Source organism: Nesoenas mayeri, assembly GCF_963082525.1.
Source record: "Nesoenas mayeri genome assembly, chromosome: 6".
NCBI lineage: Eukaryota > Metazoa > Chordata > Aves > Columbiformes > Columbidae > Nesoenas > Nesoenas mayeri.
Window position 1 is genome coordinate 16,963,362 of NC_137545.1, and position 12,119 is coordinate 16,975,480.

The window sequence follows — 12,119 nt, forward strand, 5'->3', positions numbered from 1 at the left end:
TACATTCATATTTCATTTCGCTTTCCAAGCGCACACTCCTAGCCTCGCAGAAGCGCTGAACAGGAGCGAGAGGCCAAGGCAGGCCGTGACACCCGGCAGCGCTGCCCGCGGCCGAGGCTCCGGGTAAGGCGGGGCGAGACCCGCCCGGGGCCGGCCCGGCGCGATGCCCGGCGCGATGCCCAGCGCGGGCAGCCGGGCAGCCAGCCGCCGGGGCCGCACCGCACCGCCCCCTCCCCGCGCCGGGGCCCGCCCTCGCCGCTACCGGTAGGGGCGAGGCCGGAGCTGGCGGGCGCTACATGAGGCCGGCGCGGCCGCCCCGGGCCCGGCTGGGGCTGCTCCTGCTGGCGCTGTGCGGGGCGGCCGGGGGCAGCGGGGAGCCGCCGGCAGCAGGTACTGGCTTCCCCTCCGGCCCTGAGGGGCTGTGCGGGGCCGGGAGAGCAGCGGTGGGCTTGGCCGGGGTAGGGGGTCGCTTTCCTCTGCCTGGGGGGTCCTCACCCCCGTCCCCCTGAGGCCAGGGAGCGGGACGCGCTGTGCTCCGCGCCGTGTCCCTGCATCGACCGCATCGACCGCCGCCTCCGCTCCCGCCCAACATGGCGCTGCCCTGCGGAGCGGCCGCGGCCTCCTCGGCCCGCATTTCAGGAGCCAGACGCGTCCCCGAGGCGCTTCGCTGTTTGTTCCTGCTTGTCCCGTCGCAGTTCGGTTTCCACCAGAGCGGTCTGCGTACTCCCCTAAAGGTTATTCCTATTTGCAGTAATACGTAACCCAGGAAGGTGCTCCCCGTGTCCTGGCGTTGCCGCGTCCCCGGCACCCTCCGCATCCCGCAGCAGCTGCTGGTTCTGCCCGCTGCCTCAGAGCCTGGCCGTTGCCCTCAGGGTCACCGAAATCTGCCTGCACCTCACGGTTAACCTGCTCAAAAGCATCCTTTCCTTTTGGAACGTGATTGTTGCACTCTATGGAGCCGATGCCATGTTTGAAGCAAATAATGTTTCTAAAGAAAATGCCTTAAAATGAAAATCCCAATGCACCAGCAGGAAGGTGGGTGCACTCAGGGCCACGTTTTGGTCCTGCTGGGGCATTGCTGTTCCCATCACCAGATCATCTTGGTTTAGAGCCCTGGGTAGTGCCCAACCTCACCTGCTCACTGTCAATCGGCAGCACCTCTCAGAGACAAACGAATCCTGTTGTGACTTCATCCCATGGCTTTTGGTTTGTTTTGGTTGGTTTTGGTTAAGCAGCGCAGCCAGTCCTCATCTGCAAGGTTGTGCTCCCTCCGTGCTGTGGATGAAAATTAATAAGACGGTTAATTTTTCACAGTAAAATTCCCAAATTCTAAATTTAATCCAATTTACTTTAGCAAGATCATCTGTTGACACCTTAATTCTGGAATGACTTAATAAACTTAAATAATAACATACATGCAGGTATTTTTCATTGGCTTAATTAAATTGGTTAAAAAATAATTTAGCCGGAGCTCAGCTTCCTTATAGAGTCAGAGCAGGTTTTTACCTGCAAACAGCATCTCCTGTCTGGATTTAGTCTGTTTTGCACATACTCATTTTGCTGTCCTGAGTGTATGACAGTGTTTTTAGCAGTTATTACTGAGCTTGGCTTAGACCTACATTTTCTATTCAGTGAGCCAGATGATCCCCTCTGTTCAGATCTGCAATTATTTCCTTTATTCTTCTCTTTAATTATGTTCCTGGAACACTGTGGAAATGCACTGCAGGGTATATTTTACACGTGTATATAGATTGGAATGTTTGTTATTCTTCAGTTTGCTTTGTAAATCTTTTAGGTGCATTTCTGCTCAGAAGTGCAGTCTAATTCTGAAGACCATAGCTGGTCACTAGTGTTTCAGGGGAGTTAGACCAATTAGCACCCCTGATCAGATAAATGACTTAATGGCAAAGCTGTCAGTGCAGTTGTGCGATGATGTTGCAGCTGGACCATCTCAGGAAATTTTGTTTTAAAGAGTTGTGCTATTCAACATCAGAGGGGTATGATTTCTGCAATCAGCAGCCATGTCATGTGCTGAGTGACTATTTTTGTACGTAAGCCTGTTTACCTGCTCAGACTCCCACAGTTGCATTCCCCACTGCTATAAGCATCCACTCCGGCAGAGTTACTCCCACTCGTGCCGGCAGTGGATTTGGCCCAGGGGGCCTATTCCAGTGCCATCAAAACACTGATACCGAAGCCAAGCTTTTATGGATTACATTTTTTAGAAATATCACCCTAGATTAATTTTTTTTTCAAAGGTGTTGCGATTTACTCTGACTTGAAGTCTAATTTGAATTTTCATCTAAGTCATATTGAATGTGATGCCCTGCAGCATAGTTTTTATGTTTGATTATCTGCAAATTGCATATGATTCCCTCAGCATACAGAACAATGAAATGGGGAAAAAGTATACATTTATATTTGATACATCCTTAACATTAACTTTTCTGCCCCCCCCCCAGGTAGAAACTGTAGCTTTCTGCAGGAAATGGATGTAATACAGAAACACGACGAAAACTGTTATTGCTATGTGCAAAACAGGACCATTCACTTACAGTACATCTGGTCGACTGTGCAGGTAAGAGGCTACATAAACGTTGGTGTTACGTATTATTTTGTTGCACACCTCCTCTGCTGATGGACCACTGTTAACCTCTGTAACAACTGTGTTTGTTTATCATCCTCACCTGTGTAAAACTTTTAAATTTGAGGATATAGCGCAGTTCAGTGACTCACTTGCTACAGCGTACCAGGCTACAGTATAGGAACCAAGGGTGTATTAGATTGCGACTAATGAAAAAACAGCAGCAGCCGCCCTGCATTTCTGTTTTTTTGAATAAGAGGGTCATCTTACAAGAAACATGTTTAGAGATTAGCTCGAAGCAATATAAAAATCTCTTAGTGGAAGCAATAACAGCTGAAGGAACAAACTGACTATCTGTGTCGTTCCTTTTTTTTTCCTGGGAAGACAAGGGAGGGAAACAGTTTCACTTCACCTCTGTTGGAAGAATTTGCTCTTGGAGCAAGTTTTCCTCCCACAAAATTTTCCTCTCTCTCTCACATCTATAAGGAAGTGGAACATCTCTTTCTTTGTTCCCGGGACTTTCCTTAGGGATGTTCTGCGGATGTTTTTATGAATGGTAGCAGACTTCAGGTAGCAAAACTTTCCAGCAGTCACACAAGCTTTCCTGGAATAGATGTTTAAAAGCAGGAAGTTAAGATTTTTTTTCCCCACAACAAATTGCTTGCTGATGTGTTGTCTTTCTCCCCGTAGAAGCCTGTTTTATTACCTGTTGCATCACTTTTTTGCAGACAGGTCTTTGTTGTCTAATAGGCCCTGATGGAGAGCTCACAATGAATCACAGTCTCCAGGAAAACCATTCCATCTCAGACAGTGGACAAGATCTTTTTACCATTTTGGTGGGAGAGGGTGCTCGGAACTAGCAAGAAATGCCAAAACATCCAACAGGAACATGCTTATATTGAAATGTCTGGTTGTGGTATCTTTCCTTTTCCTCATTTCTGTCCCTAACATGAAGATTGCATTATTAATTACAAGAAAAGCAAGTCCAATTTCTTACGGTTCAGGGGAGAATGGAGAAGCGTATGAACATCCACAAAAGAAACTGTGGTCAGTCAGATATTACTGGTTTTGTTAGAAATTTGTGTGTGGGCAAGTGTCGTGGTCAAACCAAACCCGTTGAGCTTTGGGATGGATTGAGGCTCCTTCATAGAACTTTGCTGATGTTGTGTTCTCTGAATCACCTTTTAAGGCCTAAGCAATCTTTGCATAATATTACTAGCCAATATTAAACAACTGAGAATTGCACTAGCATTTTATTCTTGAGCTCTCTATACTGATTTTCATTATCTCAAGTATGGCGTTCAGAAAAACAAAACCCCCCAATGATTCTAAGCTACTTCTCTCTGTATTCTGTTGTCTGTTTTTAGGTGAAAGTTAACAGCAGAGAAATGTTCAGGTTTGAGCCTATTTCAGAAAAAAGCAACTGTCGTAATGCAGAAACTGTTTTTGAGTTTGCTGCATGTGCTGTCCAGACCTTCTGGGAACCAGAAACATCTACAGAAACTTTCATAAGGATAAAACAATATGGAGAGGATATTTGTTTCAAAATACAGCCCCTTGAAACCGAGCCATATACAGTGAGTGTCCAACGAGAAAGTAAGTAAAAAAGCTTTCCATATAGATTACAGATAGATTGGTATTGCCAGTGTTACTGAATATACCATCTCATCTGTAAGAAGCTTCAGACTTTTCTATTGATATTTTATATAATCAGCATTTCAGATTGAATTAGTCTAAAGTCCATTTCTATTTTTTCCCCCCTTTTTTAGTGCTAGATGGAAAGCTCTTGTTTTTGTTTGTAGCTGGAGTTTTTCTGTACCATTTTGCAAACAGCCTTAGCAGGTGAGTACTAGCTGCTGGGTTTTTGCCTTCTTTCCCAAAGTCTGTGTATCTTTGGTCTGTTTTCTTAGCTAAAGAGGCAGGTCTTTGGGAAAGTGAAATAAGGAAACTGAATGCATATTTAAAACTTACGCCATTTGTGTTTGGACAGATTGTGACCTGTCTTGGAGTGCTGTAGTCTATTAATCACTGAGCTGTGTCAGGGTTCTTGTATCCAAGTGTACTGCAGGGCTGACACCAAGATAAGCCTCAGTGAGCAAGTGTGTGGAGGCAGACAAATTCTCTCTCCCTTTTGTAGACCAGGGAGGTTGGCCGAATGCTAAATAAATGGAGGTTACTCAATTGTTATAGCAAAATACGTGGCCCATGACTTCAAAGCAAAATGAGTCATAAATTAATTGTCAGGAGGCACCTCTAAAACAAGCAGAGCAGCAACAGGTTTTATAGAGTTAACTCTGAATTAGAGTCAGGAATTACAAATGCATAAAGCTTAGGAAAAAAACTTACTGGTTTGTGGAGGTTTTTTTACATTTTCAATTAAAAAAGTAGCACTTTTCTTGCAGTACAGAACCATATCAATACATAGAAGAAAATGAAATTACTAGAAACTAGAAAGTAAATGAAATAGAAAATAGTGCGAGCTTTAAAAAAAATCCAGCACCATCTCTTAGCCTTTTACAACTTCAGTGAGCTTAAGTATCTGTTGGGAATTTTTCTTACACTGATTTAATATCTAAACTGGGTCTGTTAACCATGTCACTACAACTCTACCTTATAGCTCTATCAAGTTCTTCTTGAAGATCACTGCTGTTTTTACAAATGTTGGCATCTTAACCAAGTACAAATGATACTTCTCACCATATTCTCTCTCGTTCTCTTACAGGAGCACCACGTTCTTTTACCTTTCTGGAGTAATACTGGGTGTTCTTGCTCTGCTAGTCTTTGTTCTGTTGACCCTTAAAAGGTTTATTCCAAGGGTAAATCTACATTTATAAAACAAAATAATAATCAACATCATAATATAGAAAATGAAGAGTACAGAGCCAGATTCTGACCTTGCTCTGTTTTTGTGGCCAGGTAACTGTGCTGAAGTGACTGCAGGATTGCTTGTGTCAAATAAGTATCATTAGGTCAGAATCAAGTTCTAGTTTGCTCACTCCTGAGTTTAAACTAAACAGGAGATTGTTGATATATAAGAAGAGTTTATTCTGAAGCAGAAGTTATTTTTGTTGGACTGGAGCGAACCTTACTTTTGCATGTATGAATCAATCTAAATAAAAATGTTGGTTTAGCAGTAAGTGGGACAGATTCTCTTCCATTCACCAGATACAATTAATTGCAAGGCAGATGTGAATTTTTCCTTCACTTTTACAAATTCTGTGCATTCCCACAGTATTGCTGGATACATTAATTGGGAATACACCGCAATAGGCCTGTCCCATGACATTAGGACATGATACACAAATACAGAGAGGCAGTTGCTCCAGTTAGAATTGATATTGTTTACTTGAAGCACGCAGAGCCCTTTACAGTGGAAGTCTAACACAGACTGTAAGCCCTGTAGGTCTCCCAGATATCACATCTGGCTTTGCCTGGGAGGTCCCGTGCACACAATGGTCCTGGTTCTGACTTGAAATAGTTTGAAGATTTTTTAGTTGTTTTTCTTTTCTTTCCAGCATAGTACCTTCTGGGTCTTAATGGGTGGCTGCTGGATGTCCTCTCTCTATTTTATTTACTGTTTCAAAGAGAATATGCAGTGGTTGTGGTCTGAGCACAGAAACTACTTGCTGGGTAAGAAAATTATCAAAAAACATGCTGTGGATTCTGGTTTAATTTGGTGGTTAGATGAATACCTGCTAATAAAAAAAAAAAAAAAAGTGACTCATTTATAGAATATTTTTTTCTCCTAAGCTGTAGGTGTTGGAATATTCCAAGGGTTCCTAATCCACTCAAAGGAGCATTTCCTTATATCATTAAATGAGGAGTTTGATATAGTGGGTCAGTAGCATCTTTAAGAGCAGATTTTGCTTCTGTTATCCATTCATTGATTCACCATTACACACTTTCCCTGTAACAGCAAAGGGGCAGCTATGCTGGTTTGTATTTTGCTGGATGGGAGAACTGGATGCATAAATTGCCACTGGGATGTGGCTGCAGGGGCTGACGCATCTCTGGATGTGGCACCTGCCCCGACAGTCGTGCATGGCGAGATTCGTGTTTAGCTCGTAGCGTTAGCTGAAGCCTGTTCACAGGTCACCTCCTGAACTCTTTGCACGTTTTGAAATATGAAGCACTTACAACATAATGCAGGTAGCTGTATGAAAACAGAAGAAACAGCAACCTGTATTTTACAGCAGGTGCAAGCTTTGTGAACCAAACCGATAAAGTTTATATGGGTAGTTTTTGCCTCTTTTTCTCCATGCTCTTCTTTTCTGTTTCTACAGGGTATCTTCTGGCTGTTGGAATGACCAGCTTTGCTGCTTCCTATCAGCATGGGCCACTTACTACTGAACTGAGCATAACCTTGTTCACGTGGACACTGCAGTTAACAGCCTTCGTCTTGATTTACTGTGGTGTCACCATAGCTCAGGTTGCGTATGCAGTCATAGCCATCAGCCTCTGCTCAAAAGGGCTCTGCTACCCCCTTGGCGCCGCTTGCCACATAGGCAGGTTTGTAGCTGCTTGGGAATCTCCAGGTCCCTGTGGCACCAGGAAATATCAGAGGCTGATAATGAAAAACCCTTGCGCTTCAATAACGATTTATTAATTTCTAGTACTAGTTCATATTTTTACCAAATGTAAATCCGCAATAGAAAAAGTATGAATTCATGAGATATGGGAATTTAATTATTTTCCATTTGGCAGTTTTAAACATGACTTTTGATCTATGGAGAATGGAGAAATGTGACTCTGCTCTTAAGTACAAATGTAGAACCTTCTAGTCTGCAGCATATGGCGACCAAAACATTTCTGTTTGGTGAATTGATTAGACAGCACCAATACTGCCTTGGTTTTATGTGTAGTGAGAGAATCTGCAGGTATTGTACTGAACCTTACGGGATAAAACAATGTACTATCACTGAGGAAGCAGATGTTTAAAAGTGACAGTCCATGTAGGTTAGATAGTGTAGAGCTCAGAGACTGAAAACCCATGTCCATAAAAATAATGGTTTCCATTGATCTTATTTTCCCAAGGTTATTCTAGATGTGTCTACCTTTGTTTTGTGGAAACAAGCTGTTGTCACTGTGGGGACATTCCGCCCGTATTCCCAGAGCCCCATTTACATCTTAGTGTTTGGAAGGAAAACTGCTTTTGATATGTAGACCTTCATTCGCTAAGTATTTTCATTAACAATATGGGAACAACATGTCTGTTCACCCTCAGATTTGAAGCATGTTTTAGCACAAATACAACACTTGAGATTCTAAAAAGCCCTGCCAATTTGCATCTGTTTTTTACCTTCAGTGATGGCATCCAGATTACGAATCTTTAGTGCAGACTGTTCCATAGCTGTGCACTTCTGAACCGCAGAGAACCAGGAATAGGCAAAGGCTAGAACTGGCATCACCGAAAGAATAACAAACAAAGAATTTCATTTTTAGTCCTTTACACATTGTTTAGTTTTGAAGAACATATTGCTTTGCTCTTGTGCTCTTTTTAGATGTTGAAGTGCAGACTGGGTTGAAGCTTTTTTTTATCTTAGGTAGAATTTATCATTTGTTGAAGATTGATTTTTTGCCTGCAGCTGAGAAGCACCAGCTGTTTCAAAAGCAACATACAGGATCTACACTTACCTGGTGTAAGCAGGTTCAACTCACTCTAAAATCAGTAAGATTTGACTGCAGAAGTCAGAACACACGTTTTACCCTGAAACACTGCAGTTTGTTTTCCATGCGTATCTCTTTTTGTTTTTCATGAACTGATGCTTCTATAAAACAAACAAGCACTGAAATCCAGCTCTGCAAAGCTCCTCTTAGGAGAATGATAAGGACTTGTTTTTTTTTCTCCTGTTTCAAAACACTAAGCAGTAGCACCAAACTGCGGGGCCACAATGCCAGATACACGGTTCAGAGCAGCAGATGTATCAAAACAACTAAGAATCTTGCATTATTTGAGGTTAACATCAGTACTGATGCCACTGAGCCAGCAAGACCTTCACTATCTGACCTGAACAAGGGCTACAGTTCATTCTTGCTGCACAGGGAAATAAGGAGGCAAGCTGAATGCTGCTGGTTGGTGCAGGTGTTTTTATACAGAGCTGAAGGTTTTATGGGCATCCAGCCCTTGCTTATCTTAACTCATCACAACATTTAAATTGAAAGCAGTCGACAGAAGGGAACAGAACATGGCACACTTTCTAATTGATATCTAATTATATTATACATCACTACGCAGCAGCTAAAAAAACATCAGATTGTAAACATTTTGGCCTCAGACTACTCAGTTTTGTAATTTAAAGCAAGATTTAAGAGAAGCGATCTAGTAAACAACATGAACAACTCATAACAGACTTAAAGCATTGCTTATCTCCAAAGTTACATATGCAGACTGGGTTTTGATTCAGCCCATGTCTCTGCAAAGACACATTTTGCATATTGCACCTAAAAATGGCTGAGGAAGCAGCCATCTATTTAATTCTCTGAGATTTTAGTCCATGCATACACAATAAGGACCGAATCCAAAGCTCATTTGAAGCTTAATAGATACCGCTCCGTGGAATTCTACAACTTCAGTTAAGACCTAGGGTAAACAGGCTAGCAAACATTCGATGTCTTAAAATTGTAATGCAAGAAAGTAGCTTGTCCTCAAGGATAAAAGTGATTAATGCATGCTAATAGCAGGTACTAGAGAAAAAGGACAGACAATAATTATGTGCCAGAAGACTTCAGAAATACTAATAGTTTTTCTTTCCTTCTAGAAAAATGAAGAATCACTTTAAATCAAAACAGTTAGTGTTTAAATGGCTTACTGAAGAGGAATATCGAGAACAAGGTGAAAGAGAAACTATCAGAGCTTTGGAGGAGCTACGCTCATTCTGCAGGAACCCCAACTTTCCATCCTGGTTGGCTGTATACAAACTCCAGTCCCCACATCGGTAAGAAAACCTGGTTTCTCTAAAGCAAAAACCACATTGTACAGACCCCACTGCTACTTCAGGCACTGTTGTGTGTTTTATTTTGCATGCAGTCAGGTGTGGGGGTGGCTTCATCTTTTTGAGTAATCCTGCTAAAGATCACAGCCACACCTCTCAAGGATGTTACTTGCTGGGGGTATTAAACCCCATTTGTTCCTCCCTGACAATAAATTACTCTGAGAGTTTGCAGGTGCTTTCTACAATGCCTCCAAATTTCTCCACAGTGACCCAGATGGCCATCTAACCAGTGAAATGCCCCTTTCTTCAGTTTTTAGAGCATTATATTTTTGTGTTGTGTAAAACTGGAGCAGGCTGAAGATACACGCTCAGCCTGAAGATTCCTGCACAGTCAAGGACTCCCATTACTTGAAGTGTCAACCAACACCTAAGACTAAGAACATAGAGAAAGAAATCAATGCCTGCCCCTGGGAAGTGTAACAGATAGAAGAGCTGCTGCAGATATAGCTTAATATATAAACTTAGGACAAATACGGGTTGGGAAGGGTCACGTAAATGCAGCCAGAAAATCTTGCAGAATATAAAATGAATCATAAAAGCAGTGTATTTCCATCAAAACCAAAACTTCAGGATAGCAGAGTTCCACGTACTGGCCAGCCACAAAGACTTGGCCCTTTCCACAGAACCAAGCGTCACCATTTCAGAGGAGCCCCAGTCAGCTTGGAATTTAATCAATAGAAAGTTAAAACTAGTTTCAGAACCTTCATCGTCCTTGGATGGGCGCACAGCCACCCTCTCTGACAGGTTTTATAGATCTACTGTTAAGCCGTCATATTTTCTAAGCTACTTTTGTTCGGTCGCATGATTGAAAGACACAAAAAGTGAAAATTCACTGCAGTTTTGTAAAACAAAATACTGCCAAGTACACAAAACAAACAAGACACATGTATTTTCTAGCTGTCACTTCGTTAATATGGTTCTTATAAACTGTTGACTATAAAACCACAAAAAAAGGAGAACCAACAGAATGCTGATTTAAAGTTGAGTTCCCCTTCTAGCTTCCATTAAGATATTTCAACATGAGGCAAACCCGTAAAACGCAGCCAGTCCAAAGCAGTTCCCCATTTAAACTAACAGTGCTTCCAAGAAGAGCGAGGTGACAATGTTCATTTCACAGACACGGTAAGTCTAAAATGTAAATTATTGATCAGTTTACCAGAACTCCAGAATGTAGCTGCATTTCCTTTCTCTTACATTCTTCTGATGCTGTCGACACTTACCCAGGTGTCAGAACTGCCATCTGTTGCCACGCACTTGCCAGAAAGCTCCAGCTCTGTTCTCTCTCTTCAATGTAGTTGCCCGCTGAAAGTAAGATTTGTGGCAAATTGAAAAGTAGGGACAGTGCTACGTTCATGCTTTGTTGTGCCAGACCTCTGGTTTGGCATTTACTTGGAGCAGCTACAGAATTCCCACTGTGCAGCTCCAGGTTCACCCAAAGCAGGAATTCTTTGGTAAGACTCTGGCTCAGCTTGTCCAGAGCGTGCATGCAGCACCAGCAGCAAGGGGATAGCACAGCAATGCAGGAATGCAAAGTTCTCGCCATTTATTCCTTTTATTGGTAACATCAACTTACCTGAGTCTTACAGCCTTTGTCATAAATATGCTACAGCCTTATTTTTAGAAACTAAAGTACCACCTATCCAGCTCTACAAATGCTTACTCTGGATTGCCCCGTAAGTACTGACAAGATGTGAAAACAAAGTTAAATCTTTCTTGCTTAGTCACAAGACCTTGCAGATGACCTCCAGGAGAGCAAAGGTTATATAGAAAAGACTGAAAAGGTGACAAGGCAGGAAAACAAATCTTCAGGTTGTTGCCATCCATTGCAATACTCTGTTGTTCAGGACTCCCTGTTCTGTGCTGCAGTTTCCCCCTCATCTGCACTGCCTGTGGGTTTGTTTTTACAACATCCCAGCTTAATTGGCAGTATCCCCCTGTATTCACAGTATTTTTTCATTCTCAGTTGATCAACTTTTCCCTTTAAAAATCTGGCAGGTTTGCAGGTTTTGTCCTGGGATCTCCGCACATCTCAGCTGCAGAAATAAGGGCGCATGATGAGGAATACGGCATCGGGAGCTTCTTCCTGGAAGAGCAGCTCTTTGAGACAAGGACAGAATCTGAGCAAGATGATTCAGCCAATTCCATCCATGAAGAAGATGAGGAGGATGAAGATGAAGTGCATAATCAAATTTCATTTCCATATGCTACTGAGTTGCTCTGAGCTTTGGGAAATATCCCAGAAAAAAACAAAGGAGAGAAGGGAAAGCACATTCATCCTAGAAAGGAAGGACTGAGAACTCATGCTTGGTGATTTCTTGTGTGGACAAACAAGGATTTTTGAAAAAACTGTTTCCTGTATCACTGATGTTGCCTGACAGAAGGAAACCATAGGGGCTGTTCAAGTGCAGAGGATTCCCATACTATTGGTACTTTGGAAGTAAAGGTTGCTTTTTTCCAAAGCAAGTACTGGCAGCAGCCTGTCCCACCAGGATGCCTTGTTTTTCCAGGGATACTACCTCTAGAGAACAGAGAATCTGTTTTAG

General features: G+C 42.6%; 1 protein-coding gene across 1 annotated transcript; it reads left to right on the forward strand.

Moving 5' to 3' along the window:
* Nucleotides 1-320: 320 nt before the first annotated feature.
* On the forward strand, nucleotides 321-11,797 carry NEMP2 (nuclear envelope integral membrane protein 2; the record flags this gene model as incomplete). Its single annotated transcript, XM_080346493.1, has 9 exons — nucleotides 321-390; nucleotides 2,463-2,578; nucleotides 3,952-4,180; nucleotides 4,354-4,426; nucleotides 5,307-5,400; nucleotides 6,100-6,214; nucleotides 6,868-7,093; nucleotides 9,343-9,519; nucleotides 11,572-11,797. The coding sequence occupies exons 2-9, from the start codon at nucleotides 2,489-2,491 to the stop codon at nucleotides 11,795-11,797; spliced, it is 1,230 nt and encodes a 409-aa protein (XP_080202619.1). The 5' UTR covers nucleotides 321-390; nucleotides 2,463-2,488.
* Between the last annotated feature and the right edge of the window lie 322 nt (nucleotides 11,798-12,119).